General features: G+C 40.7%; 1 protein-coding gene across 1 annotated transcript in view; it reads right to left on the minus strand.

The window, feature by feature from the left end:
- Positions 1-9,889: 9,889 nt before the first annotated feature.
- Positions 9,890-15,374, minus strand: part of LOC147678447 (extracellular calcium-sensing receptor-like) — a 43,522-nt gene continuing 38,037 nt past the window's right edge. The window contains exon 6 of the mRNA XM_086945633.1: positions 9,890-10,806. Within this exon, the coding sequence (XP_086801759.1) occupies positions 9,890-10,806 (917 nt within the window). The remainder of the gene's footprint in view (positions 10,807-15,374) is intronic.

Genomic DNA, 15,374 nt, shown 5'->3' on the forward strand with positions numbered 1-15,374 from the left:
CGTTTAAACATATCATTTATTTCGCAGGAGACTACACATAAGGTAAATGAGTATCAGTTAAATTAAACATTGACAATGTTACATTTACAATTCTGAATGTCTACGACCTCACACACCCTGACCCTATTTTCTGGAGGACTAGTTCCTGAAAGATTGCACAACATTCCGCAGATGGTAATTCCAATCAAATAAATGATCCTATCCTTGATTGACTCTCAAAATGCATTCCACACAAAGTTCACAAAGCATTCAAATATGCTGTCTCTCTAAATGCCCTATCAGATTCCTAGAGATTAGATTCCTCCTCTCTCCAAGAATTTTCCTACTACCCCTATCCCCCTCAACTTCGAAACCCGTATTGAATGTGTTCCTAAGTAAACATTTGACCCAACACCTATTACACTCAGAGATCAGCTCAATCGTAATCTCTGATTATGCTCCAGTTTGTCCCAACCCGGATATTTTTTGCAATAACACATCTAGATCTAGGTGGTGGTTCAATACCATTGATTTTCCAACAAGTCGTTCCTTCAATCATATCACTATTTTGTACATGAGTATTTTCAGCTTAATAATATAGGGGAGACCTCTTTTCCCTTTGTCTGGTACACCTTCAAAGTTGCCTATAGAGGTAGGCCATGGAGAAAGAATCTGCCTGTATCTTTATGTTTAGAACACACATATTTTATGTCTAAGAATATCAGAGCTAATTCAGCTGTGCTGGTAGCAGCAAAGATTCAATTTAATAAATCCACTGCACATAAACCATGTGGCACTATACTTAAGATTAATGCTAGATACTATGGAGATAAAAATAAAACTGGTACTCTATTAGCTAACTACTTTATTATTCTGATCAAAGTCCCCACCCTAGCAGATGTTGCTGTACATGCTGAAAAGGCATTTGGCAAAGTAAATAGGCAATTCCTCCTACAGTCTCCTCGTTGGCATGAGTTTCATCCAAAATTCTCATTTCATTATTTTATTTGTTCCCTGTTCATGTGTTTTGGTCAATGGTGTGCATCCTCCTTACTTTCCTCTCAAGAGAGGCGCTAGGCAAGGATGTCTTCTTTCGCCTCCTTGCTATTTATTCTCACTCTCAAACTTTCTCTTTATAGATTCGAATCTTCAGAGGACTTTTCCAGCTTTCAGCTTAAGAACACACACATTACATTAACACCGTGCATGGATGACATTCTTCTTCACGTTTTTAAACCTGAGACCTCCCTTCTGTACTTTTTTGACAAGCTAAGGGCATACTCTGAGGTATCGGGTATAAATTCAATATCAAATAATCTGAAGTGCATACCTTGAACAAGTTCTGTCTCAAGTCCTCATTTGCTGGAATGGTCTTATCTTGGAGCACAGATAAGAAAACAATTTTGGGAATCCTTTTTTGAAATAACCTCAGAGTCACTTTGAAATTAAATACGGATTCTCTCCTCTCTAAATTGCTAAACTAACTCAAGGTTGGTCACCACATTTTGTCTTGGTGGGGTCAACTTGACACAATCAAAATGATGACTCCTCCTATCATAAATTTCTATCTCATGATGCTACCTATTAAAATGATTGTGTAATATTTCAAAGACATTGATAAGCTTCTATCTAACATTCTTTGGAATGTAAAAGCCCTCTTGCATATTACTTCAATGCCTCAAGTTACCCAACTGTTTAGGTGTAATCAGCTTCCTGATTTTCTCCTTATATCATACAGACTTCTGTGTTAAGAAAAACCAAGATTGTTTTTCAGATGCCCCTGATCTACTTCCGAAATTCTGGTTTTCGCTAGAATTTGCTATGATCTCTCCTTTATCTTACTTACACATCCTTCATATGTCTCAACTTCCTAAATTTTGGGTCTCCTCAGTTGCGCCCCATGCTTGTTCCATTTTCATAGCACATTTGACATCTCATCTTTCTTTGCTGTTGTGCAATGGTAAGATGCTTTTCTGGCATCCTTGGTTTAACCAAGGCTTAATCACGGTTTCTCAATTACTACAAAATACTAATGACATCCTTCCCTTTAATAGATGTTCCTCCTCATGTGTTTACTCTGTACCCCAGATGTCTAAAACAATACCAGTTTTTGAAATCACTGCTCACTACGGCATCTAGCCTCCCAATCCTCCATACATGGTCACTGTACATATATTTCTTATACACTTATCAGCACCTCATTAAAAGCTGCACTGATCTAGAAAGCATTCAGACTCCCTTTAACGGACAGAACTAAATCCCAAAATCGAACTTATGCAGGAATTGAACCAACAAAGCACTTAGCCTATAACACTTGGGAAGAAAATTTGGGATAAGAAGCACATATTGGCAACTCACTCAAACACTATATTATTTTTACAATCAACTCTTTTTTAGGCCAGCATCTCTTTTCAAACTAAAATTTGTTCAACAAGATACCTGTTGGTGTTGCAACACTCATTTAGACAAAATCATACATATGTTTTTTTTTTTCTGTGCTCCAAGGTATTTCAATTCTGGGTTCTAGATTGGACAAGAATAGGAGACATCATTAAATTTCAAACTCCCTTCTCTATAGTTGTTTTTTTTTTGGGTGGTCTGAGTAGTTCATGCCTCCATAATAAAGTTTATGGCAAGTTATTAGATCTCCTAATTGCTTAGTTTACAGGTTGTCCATGCTAATTGGAAATCCACAGAGACTATTACTCTTCAACAGTGGTGTAACTTGGCATGTCATAACCAAAGACTAGATCGCTATAATTTTAATTCTACCTATCGACTTGCCAAGCATGAAACATTGTGGGAAGCACTCACCTGATAGTTAACTTTGCATGAAAGCATGTCAGCTAAGTACTTTTCAGTTATATTACATGGTTATTAACGTGTACTGATGTCTGACTGTTTTTCCAAAATTTCAGTATTAGTGATATCTTATTACATTGTTTCAAGAATTATTTTAGGTTGCATATCTCCCTCTTTCTCTCCATCCTATTTTCTCTTCTCCACTGCCCCTTCTCCCTTCTTTTTCCTCCCTCTATCACCTTTCTTACTCTTCTGACATTGATTTCTAAGTATGTTTGCTCTCTTTTGCCAATATCACCTTACTGATGGATTACATTGTTGTAATTCATGTACATTCTTCTAATTACTTAATAAAAATCATTAAACTTAAAAAAAAGAACCTAAGATGATCTGGTTAGGATGTATTAAGAGCTGAGTAAAGCATTGGAAGAAGTTGTAGCATTTATTTTTTCTCTTACAATAGAATTTCCAATTGATTTACAAAAAAGTGCCATTATAAATAGGGGCCAGATGTGCATACGTTTAGGTTAGCAATTTCCAAATAGCAATTGTATCCAAATCTCTGTTAGGAAATTGCTATTTGGAATATGCAAATGGTTATCATTTCCTGTTTGCAAATAGTATTCATTAACATTTGCTATTTAGGAATTTCCTAATAGGGAATCATAAAATAGCAAATAGGTATTGTTGCTGGGATTCTGCATATACACAGAACTATGCGCAGGAAAATAGAACCTCAGTGTATAGGGTCTGTACCTTCTTACCACTTTAGTAACCCAAATCCCAAAACCAGCTAGCTATAGTGTCTCATTCGTTCTCCTACATAATCAAAAAGCTACAAATGATTAGACAACACAGAACACAACACTCCTGACTCTCTCAGGAATCGCGGTAGCAAGACATACCCTTTCACTCACTCACTCGTACTTGTCTACAATAAGGATTGTCAGAGTCACTGTATAGTTCAAAATGTTTATTTTAACTATCATGCTCTATAATGCAGTATACGAGCCACTACCCGCAGCAAAATGCATAAACCTACCACAGTTAGCATTGTCACAATACCATAGAATATGAAGGGGGATGTCATCATATACAGACAGTGGAAAAAGTACTATAAGGCCTAACTGCCCTTGGTAAGTTGAAGTTTATTATATAAAGGAGGAGCTCTGGGCTTTGTCAGCAGACCCCATACCTTAGAGCCTAGATGGAAGGTTTACATCAAAGGAACAGCATAGCTCTTCTCTAAGGAAAGGTCTCTCTCCAAGTGTGTGTGAACAACATGCATCCCCGTAATATCAAATCACAAGCTTTCCAGCAGAGCAGCTATGTTTAGCATGTTTTGTCTAGGTGCTGTAGACTGACCAGAACAGAATAACAAGGCGCATGTTTATCGACCTTGCACATCGTGTTCAGGCTAAACTCCAAGACCAGCAGAAAATGCAGAAAGCAGACAGTTCTCATGTGAAAGGCACAAACAGAGTCTTGCAAAATAAAGTCATGTAGAAACGTGTGCAAAAGCAGCATCATGGCAGCAGAGCTCATGTTAACAAAGCAATGTTGAGAATGACCCTAACGGCCATAGAACAGTATTAGGAGATTTCAAATACGAAAAGACACGTGTTGGCTGTTAAATTATCACCTCATAATGAGGAAGTCAATACACATATTTTCTCCCAGTGTTCTTTAACTCAGAAGAAGGCAGTGAGTGACAGGGAAAACTGTGTGGTAGCAGAAAGAAATTTGGGAGTGAAAAGAAGGGGCACCATGTCACGGGAAGAAGGTGGCAGAGACATTGCTGCCAAGAAAGCAACATTCAGCTTTCTGAGAAGGAGTTGAGGCTCCTAATTGAGGCGTGTGTGTCCCATAACGAGGAGCTGTTTGGAAAGAGTTCCTTCAATGTAACAAAATCCCCAAAAACAAAAATATTGAATGATATCCTAGACAAAGTAAGCTCCAACAGTGTTGCACAGCGCACCATCCCTGAAATACGCAAAAGATGGTACAACTTAAGGTCACAAACCAAAGAAAAGGTTGCAACTTGCAGGGTAAAGGTACACAGGACAGGTGGGTGACTATCTCAGCAGCCACCATCAACACCTATGGAAGTCTCATTGAGGGACCAATTCAGCCTGAGGGTGTTGTGGGTGTTTCCAACATTGATGCACCATCTACTGCTCAAAGTAACATTATAAATTGTTTTTCAGTTCCCTAGAGTAGCAAGCATTTTTTATTATTAATATTTTCAAATTGTTGGTTTGTTTCTAAATCCATTTTTAATATTCATAACGAATCACTAATGCATTGTGGGAGTTGTAGTGAAACAACCATATCTATCTAAACATGTGTAGCAACACATGTACATTGTTTGTCCTTTGAAAAATGTCACAATTAAAAGAATCCAGAATAGAGAGAAGTAGATTGGACACACTTTATTTGAATAAACAGCATTAACAACATAGTAAACTACATCAATATCTTATTCACAGATTTTTCACAACCAAGAGAGCACGATAGTGAGCAACATGTCACTGTAGAAGGTCCTTGTGATATTGAGGAATCCCCACATTGCCACACAGACACTGGAAGTATCATCCTGAAAATGAGCCACACCTTTACCGTTCCCGGATTTAGAAGATGTTACAGATGAACCAACCACAGGCAGGGAAAGCAGCATAACATCTCAGAGAAGCAGACAAGGTTGCAGCAACTTCCTAATGCCAGTGCTTCTAATAGTACTTGTGTTCTTCACAAGAATGAGGAATCTCAGTTGCCTAGGGGATTAGAGACATCTATGCTTTCAGTATAGTGCCAGAAAGCAAGAAATCTCAAATGTGTAAAGCTACAAATGATGAGTATGTATCGTGCAATGTCACAATTGATTGATGGTCAAGAACATTAAAGGAAATTAGTGGAGGATGGACTCAACATGATGAATCATAACTTTACTAAACTCACAGGCTCAGTGGACAAACTCACTACAGCAATACAACAGCACCATACAATGCAACAGTGTAGGCATCACCAGCAAATGTTTTGGTTTATGTATTGAGCGATCAATTACCCACCTGGCACAGGCCACAATCATCTATCCAGGCACACTGTAGATATACAAACACAAATGGGTCACTGCTTTACAAATGTGGCACGTGGATTAGTGCAGGTAACTTCTGTTATGGAAAATATGCAAACAAGGAGTATATCTGGACCTGCAGTCTTAGGGGTAGGTGTGAGTGAAGAGGCATCAAGCCTTAGTAGTCTCTTAGTCCCTTATTTATCTATACACACTGACATACATCTTGTACATATGTCAGTGCTACTCCAGAGGCAGATAATGCTGATAAAAGCAGTGAAAGGACCCGATGAGTCAATTTGTATAGATCACACCTGGTTAACACCTGATTTGATTTGGTGGTAATTGCATTGCCTAAAACTGCATTTTGAGACAAGTCGCAGTTAGGACATGCTTCATACATACAAATTGTGGTTCTCAATTTGTAAATACTAATTTGCAATTCCTTATTTGGAATGGCAAAAATAGCAATTTCAAAAAGGAAGAACTTGCAATTTGAACAAGCCAAATTACCGTTCGTCCATACCGAAAGGAGCATTTCAATTCATAAATAGTGATTCATACAATTTGCGGATAATAAAATCGTTCTTACATCTGCCCCAAAGCTTCTCATCCTATTTGCAAATCTTCCAATATGTGTCTGGGCGCTATAAGTTACTCCTTCCCATGCCCAAGAAATCCCATAGGCTAGCGGAAGGTAAATGGGAATCGGAACCTAACTCGACAGGAATAGCGATGGATTGGGATGTAATACATAGTACTGCACTATCAAACAAGGTTTCCCCGATCCTTTGCCAGACGAAGTACATGCTGCTGAACAGAGCATTCTGGACTCCTCCGAAGTTGTTTAAATGCCACCTGAAAGATACGCCCAATTGCTGGAATTGCCGGACAACACCTGGGGATCTAGCACATATGCTTTTCAACGGTCCCTTATTACAAACATTTTGGGGGAAAATCTTTGCTTATATTCACCAGATATTTGGAATTAAACCTGTACAGGAATTTATCTATATCATACTGGGTCCAATGGACACACAACTGCCAGACATACATGACCAGCAACTTTTAGATGTAATGTTAACGCTGGCATGCAAGGTCATCCATTGTAAGTGGAAGTACTTTGCTGAGGTCAATTTTAAAATCTGGTTAGATTGGCTCTCTTTCTTGAGAGGGGCTGACAAACCAGCACTGCAATCAGCTACATGGAAACCCTCCAACAAAAAACGGTGGTCCTCCCTGGATGCATCGTCCTCCCACTTTGATCCCCCATGATGTAACCTTATAACTGCTGATTATCTATGTATGCTTCATTGATTCTACATCCTACCACCGTATGCTCCAATGAATGTATATTCTACTCTTGTATGGACCGCTGACTGCTTAACCTTGATGCATCGGTACACTTGTCCTTACTTTTCTTTGATTTTGTGTAGGTGTAATTTACTACCATGGTTGTATCAATCTATGTAATGGAAGATTTATTGTATTGTCTTTTCTTTCCTTTTTCCAAAATTTTCAATAAAAAAGATTTGAAATAAAAAATAAAATAAAAAAAGTGTCATAAAAAGAACCATCAGATGAAAATTGTCCAAGGTCTGGGAAGGGGGAGGCAGACTGAGTGGACAAGGTAGTAACAAGTATGCAACTAAAAGAATACTGGAGCAAATAGTCAGCGGTGTAGTATTAGCAATGGCAGAAAGTCAAAGGAACAATAACACCTATTATCACTCTGCATGTAATGTTAGGAACTGGACATCCAATCAGTTGCTTCCTTAGTGGGCTATAGCTAACTATGTAGACCTGTTCGGGGACCAGTCAATGGCTACCAGTTTTCTCCTCTGCCTTTCATCACCTCACGTACTTTGTGAAATTCTGGAGACAATGGATCCTCTGTTCCACTGCAGCATCACAACTTTCTTTTATCATAATCTGGTATCTCTGTTGTGCTCTCTCCCGGCACCACCACTTCTTTCACGTAAGAGGAATGGAACTCCTAACAACCACTGACAAGTAGAATAAGTGGCATATTAAGCATTTGGGCTTATATTCCACACTTAGGGGGTCATTATGATTGCGTTTTTTCTGCATCCTCGGGGCCGGCGGAAGCCATCGCCGGCCCCGAGGATGCGGAAAAACCGCAGCGGACTGACCAAAGACCCACCGCCACATTAGGATGGCTGGTGGGTCCTGGTTTCCGTCCGCAGCTTTTCCGCCGCGGTCGGCTTACAACCGCAGCGGAAAAGCTCTAATATGGTGATGGTGTCTTCCAGACACCGTCCACCATATTAGGATCTCCTTTAAATTATGCTTTTCCGCGGCGGGTTTTCCGCCGTGGAAAAGCATACGGAACTTCACTGCGGGGGCCCGTTGCGGGCCCCCTAGGTGAAGGGGGGGGGGGGGTGCACATGGGGGGTACCTATGGTACCCCCCTGCATTTGCATGAAGAAAGTGGCAGGCACTGCGCGGTGCCTGCCTCTTACTGCATGCAAATGCAATGCGTGCATTTTTAACATTGCGGCGGGTGCAGCTTGAAGCTCCACCCGCCGCAATGTTAAAAATATAGGATGTGACCGCAAACTTTGCGGTCACTTCCTAATTGCACAGGAGGGAACTCCGCATGCCATGCGGAGGTTCCCTCCTGCTCTGGGGTCGCGGACGGACGCAAGTCCGCCCGCGATCCTAATCGACCCCTAAATAAGGTGGAGGCCAAACCAGCACCGTATAGCAGATAGAACAGCTTCTGATAAATGATGGTGCAATGGGACAGAGGAACTGTTTGTCTGCTGACCCAAGTTGACCTAAATTCACACCTGCAGAACTATAATGGCTATTAACTACCCTTCTCTTTTTATGAGACATCCTGAGCCCTTCCCTGTGGCCTGAGCCCACTATTGTGGAAAGGATAAGGAACAGCCTTGAGGACGACTGAGGAGTGGAAACATGAGAGTCTATCTTGGATGATCAATGTGGCAAAAATAAGGTAAGATTTTGAACTTATTATGGAATAATGTTCCTGAAAATGAGAAAAGAGGATGGTTTAAAGAGAGATATCAACATAAATTCAATATCAATTTAGGTTATTCAGACTAGTTAAAAACATTTTTTAATACTTGTCATGTTTTTTCTTTCTTATTTTGGAGTCCGCATTTAAAATATGCAGAAAGTTACTGGTGTGGGCAGGGGCTACGAGTAGTGGTGCAGCTAGGCACCTATCTGTCCTCTGAAAATATCATAGGGAGAGCTGACAAAGCTCCCATCATAGTACCAGTTTCCAGCCCCCTTTTCACTTTACTTGCTCCCAGCCTCCACATGCAGTAAGTTCTCTGGGCCAGAAGAAGAGGCCCTGAGAATGAGGCAACCATAGCTGAGCCCCAGACTGCCTCCTGACGCTGTGACATCACTCATCTACATCTGCCCCAAAGACCAACGCAGAGCTTTTACCTGGCATCAAACACAGCTTCGGGCAGAGGGTGTGGGGAGGCTGACATTTTACTCACCTGACCGTTTCAATCATCTGCATCTCTTTTCTGTGGATGAACATAAATTAGGATGGATCTGAACTGCAGTTCAACACTTCTATTACTTTTGGGATTTTTTGGAGTCTGTAGCTCAATATATTTGGACAGAGCTCATGGTATCAATTGCACTAAAATGTTTTAAAGCTAAATTCCACAACCCAAATTAAACTACCTACCGTATCTCAACTTTGAGTTTGTCATTGCTGTTTCTTGACTGTTTAACAATGTGTTTAGAGGATTAGATCAAGTAATGAAGAATGGAGAATTAAGTTTTTTTAAATATATTTTAAAGCGGGTTTTAATGAAGCCGATCTACCTTTAGGGTGTTGGAATGTATTTTATATCTGTATGAAATTGGTTTTAACTATGATGGAGGATATGGAACATCATAAGTACATATGGAAATGATTAGTAATTATTTTAAGAATTTTTAAAATAAATGTGTATTTCTTGTGGTTTAGAGATCAATGATCTAAATAAACTTAACGTTTTTGACAATGTGTTTAGACAGCCATCACTTATTGTTATTGTTAGCATTTTTGGACAGCAGATGTTCTCTTGTGTTTAGGTCTGGTCTCAGTAAGATGATGTAACACTTTGGGATAAAAATACAAAGAACAATTCCTGCACTGGAAGAGATAATACTAAGGGCCTCCACAGCCACCATGTATTTCCCTTGTGTGCTCAGATAGCCCGGAACAAAGGACGTCCAAACACTAATAAACACAAGCATGCTGAATGTGATCCACTTGGCCTCGTTGAAACTGTCAGGCAACTTCCGGGCTAGGAAGGCAACCAGGAAGCTAACACCAGCCAAGAGCCCCATGTATCCCAGCATGCACCAGAGTGCAGTCTCTGAACATTCATTGCACACCAAGGAGATAGTCCCAGTCTTCAGTTTCATGTCCCTTTCTGGGAATGGAGGGCAGGACATGAGCCAGGCAGCACAAATGAGGACTTGAAGAAAGGTGGAGGTAAAGACTATAACCATAGGTACGCGTGGACCCAGCCACCGCCTCATGTTACTGCCAGGCTTCGTGGCACTGAAGGCGATGACCACCATGATGGTTTTGGCTAAAACACAAGAGATGCAGAGCACAAAGGTGATGCCGAAGGCAGGCTGGCGAAGTAGGCAGGGTACTTTCTGAGGTTCACCAATAAAGAGCAGAGGGCAGAGAAAGCTCAGTCCAAGAGACCCTAAAAGAAGATAGGTGAGTTCACGGTTATTCGCCTTGACAATTGCAGAATCTCGGTACTTGTAGAATAAGTGTAAGATTAGCACAGTCAAAAGGAAACAAAGCATTCCAGAAGCAGCCAGAAGCCCTCCCAAGACCTCTTGATAGGACAGAAATTCAATTCTCTTCGGAACACACTCATTTCTCCTTGCACTGGGCCACAAGTTGGGTGGACACGGCCAGCAGTTGGAAGCATCTGAAAAATAAATTAAAGTTTTATGCATCGACAATACTGTGTAAGACTGTGTTGACTTTTCCTACAGTATGAACGGTCTACAGGGGTCTGATTTAGAGTGGCCTAAGTCTGATTCGATAATTTTTACATCAAAGTGTTCCTAAATTATTGAATGCAATAATTAATGTACATCCTGAGTTTTTGGGGAATGAGCTGCAAATATCAGTGCTTACAGCACCAATATTTACTTGGTACAGTAAATACTGCACACTTTTACCTTTCTAATTTCTGGCAACTTTGACCAGCCTAAACAATTGCACAAAGGTGCGGGCCTTATAGCACCTGAAAATTATCACATGCTGTATATATCCCCACAATGTGGAATTCGACCCCTGTCAAAACAGGGATTTGCACATGCAATGAAAAATGTCACACCTAATATAATCAGGGTCATAGAAGGGACACATCTATCAGACTATTATAGTGCAAAAGGCAGCTGACCTGTATTACAGTATGGAGTTTATGTTCTGTTATGGTACTTTATGTTAAGTTACTTTCTGTTATGTTGCATCTTGTTCTGTAACGTGTTGTGTTACATGTTTTTGAATAGAGTAGCATGGCCAATTAGTTCTGGGCAAACTGTCATCTGCAAATCATATATTCTTTTTTACCAGAGAGCTTCAATTGCCGAGTCATGATTGTAGTTTACTTGGGTACAGTTGAGTAATTTGATCTATAGGGAAAGTGTTTTTCCCTGTTGGGATCCTTCTGAGGGTGTCCCTCTTTGATGAACAACTTGCACCATTCCATACATATGGATGTGTGTCAGGATTTATGACTCAATGATTCTATATCTGGGCTATTTGGGTTTTGAAATACTTATACAATATGTCATGGTGTAGTGTCATGTCAAACTGGATGGCGTGGTCTGATACTAATATTGTATTGTATTGTATTGTTGTGATATATGTCCTGGTGCAGCGATGTGTTGATGTGATGTGTTGCGGAATAGTTTGGTGTGGTGTACTGTTGTGTTAAGCATGGTGATGCTACTATGGCTTGGTGTTGGTTAGTGTGGTGTACAGGCTTAAAGCCTCCGCTGAGTGAGGGGGCCCATGGAGCGCGGGTCCTGCCCGCAACGCGGGGGCTGCGGGGACCTGTGTTAGGCCCCTGTGGGTGCCCTGTGCTGCACATTGGACACCTTTCACCTCTTGACAGTAACACTCGCTGTGACGTAGCCAATGGGGAGGTTTGATGAGGCAAACGCCATATAGGCTGGCCGCAGGGTACTGTTTCCATAGACAGACTATCTGCGCCCACCAGCAGCAAATAAGGGGTTGTTGAGGGTCAGCCACAGTGTCTAGAAACGTGGGTCCACACTGTGATACAATGATTTAAACAACTTAGACGGTCCACTCAAAAGTGGCTTAGTCAACACCGCAGTGCCAGGCACCACAAAGGTTTTTCAAAAGGACCCTCACACAATAGCCCGGAAACATTATCCATCTCATTTGTTTTTAAATATACCCTGGGCCACTGGGAATAAAGTATCTGTTAGTGAGTTTTCCAGAGGCATTTTTAACTCACATCACCTTTAACACCATCACATAAAAATTAAAAATAAAACAGCTCCACTGTAATCAGGTGTTGCAGTACAACTGGGTAGCATTCGGCTACTCAGCTGAGAACCCAATGATGAGACATGCCACCAACCAGGTTGGTGTGTGAGGGTTCTTTTAAAAAACTTTGTGGTGCCAGGCACTAGGGTGTTGACTAAGCCACTTTTGAGCGGACCGTCTAAGTTATTTAAATCATCACTACACAGGGACAAGGACAGCCTACACACTGTCCTAAGTCTCTCCTTTGGTTCGTACAACACTGTGATATCACAAGGTCAAAGGGCATCTGATGTCACTTTCACTATCCCTGGCATTTTTGGGCATTGGCGTCACACAGCTTTCCTCTGATGACACAGTTTGACCGATTTCGAGTGTGAGGCCTTCCTGCCCTACAGTTGCATTTCTTGCCCTTGCCCTAGGAGGGGCAATGGATGATTCGGCCTTGGATAAACCGCTTCAAGGGTGTTCTCTCTTCCACCTCACCTACGCCTCCGCACAATCCGGGGAGGGGAGCCACTCAAGCAGAGAGTGTAGGAGGTGCAGTGTAGACGGGGTTGCCGCTGGTTCTGTCTGCTTGGTTTGCCAGATTCTCTGGTGCAAGGCGACAGGAACTAAAACCCCATGTCAGATAAATAGTATCTTTTAAAACCAACTTGTATGATTTTTTGAAACAAATATTTTAAGTGTCTACACTAAAACTTGCTGCTGATGTTTTTAATTGTGTTAGTTAACATTGTTAAATCTACCAACCGATATAAAGATGAGTTATGGTATGTAACCGTATGGTCTTGCAGAATTATATGTATTTTTGTATGTGACATTAAAGCTCGTAATCTAATACGTCTGAGCTACCATATTACATTTGACTAGGGACAACATCAGTGTGCTGGCTGTAGGTGGTGTATGACTGCTTTTTGTTCACCTAGCACCATATAATATCAAGTCTCCAAAGAAAAACTGTTTGACTTCTAAATGGGAGTGGAGAAGTGCCAGGTCTCATGGTATATTCACCAAAATGCAACATGGTGGTGATTGTAAGTCAGTGAAATGCCTTCTCGGGTCTACTACTTTAACAAAATGTTCAATCCTGTGCACATCATAGCCCCTCCATTCACTGTTCTGACAGTATGTCAGCATTTTGAAACAGGCTTAATGGAAGGAATAAACACCAGGACCAATGTACAAGGAGCGGGTCCCCAGAAATGGTTTTCAGTCACATTTTGGGCTTTTTTGGTGTGCCTAAATTTACGTCTCAATAACTGAGGCCCTGAGCACAAGTAGGGCCACTTTACTGGGGACTTGCAAGTACATTAAATATACTAATTGGGTATAAGCCAATTCTATCAAGTTTTAAGTAGAGTTAGCAAGCACATTAGCACTGATCCGCAGTGGTAACTTGCACAGGGTCCTAAAGCAGGCAAAACAGGAGGTGGAAAATAAATGGTTAAATGGAATACCACACTAAGGATGCCAGGTCTAGGACTGAATGAACATGTTCACTAGCTGACTACATTAGAACTTTTTTGGCTATGATGGCATGAGTTGCTGATATTCACTGTTCATGACCCTATTGTTCGCAAACATGTAACATGTAAAATGCATTAGAAACATAGCAAATGATTGACCATGCACACAGCAAAAGAAAGAACTGTGGCTCATTGATTAGATATTGTATGTATTGACTGCAGGCAGGTATGACTAACTCCTGGGTTTACAGCTACTGATGTTGACTACCCAAAATATGTATGTGAATCTAGTCTCAACATGCAAGGGGAGGGCATACCCAGTCAGTCATAAAACTTTATTTGACACCATAAAGTCACAAAAGTACAAATTACAGTCATAATGCACACACAGTTAATTTCATAGGGAAGACAAGTAAAAACATTTACAATTGCAACATATAAAACATCAGTTAAAAATATCAATGACTTGTAGAAGATCCCAAAAGCAAGACAAAACCAAATCCGATTAACAATATATTTTCCTGATGTTAAGTGCTCCTCTAATGAAGCTGGTCACAGCATGGCAAATCTCTATCGAGCCCAGGTGTTCCAAAAAATCTAAAATCTTACCGAAAAGAATCTAAACTGCATTAGTACATAAGAGGAAGTAGACAACGAGTCCTCAATGATTTATAAAAAGTGCATAAAAGCAAGCAGTGCAATGTGTTTTGTCTTGACAAATTATCACAAGGGCAGCAAGGGAAATTCTCAATCCATGCCTCCTGTTGTGGAAAAGCTAAGAGAAAATGCAATGACCCCAAACTGAGCAAAGTTAAATAAATCTTAAATTGGGCATTTTTTATATAAGAGGCAGAATTCCAACTGATAGGCAGATGTTAAAACAAGATACAATTCCAGAGAGGATAGCTGGGCAGCTTTTTGCCCATGCATACACTGCTCATAAAATGCTTAATTTATCTGATCTCTAGCAGACCTGGCAATTAGGTAGGGGTTATTAAAAAGCTCTGAGGCTCCCAGCCTACTAAAAGTGGGCTTTAGGTATCCTTGTCAAGGAATAGATTCAGCATTTTCGGAGGCCAAGCAATCCTGAAGAATGTGTTAAAAGAATCCTATCTCAAGAATTTGCCAAACATATAACCAAAAGAACAGTGGTGCCAGACCAAAAATATCCACCAGAAAGTGTAATCCCAATTCTGAATGACAAAAGAATGTTGGTGCACCCTGCGGTACCGCCAACATTCCTTGTAGAAAAGTGTTCTTTATTGTTTGTAGTCTAGAGCTATCACACAACCCCCAAACTCTTGCCCTGCTATTGAGAGACACAGTGCTTTATATAAAGTGATCTTATCCCTCACTGGCGTATGTCCTACCTTGGCTGTGAAGCGGAAAATCACTTCCACTTCTTTGTTGGTTTGTTACACCCTCAACTCCATCAAAGACTTCAGTCAACTTGTGGATCAATAGGCAACCCCAAGTACGAGAAACTTTCTACCTTGGCAACCAG

This window comes from Lissotriton vulgaris, chromosome 12 (genome assembly GCF_964263255.1).
Source record: "Lissotriton vulgaris chromosome 12, aLisVul1.2, whole genome shotgun sequence".
Taxonomy (NCBI): Eukaryota; Metazoa; Chordata; class Amphibia; order Caudata; family Salamandridae; genus Lissotriton; species Lissotriton vulgaris.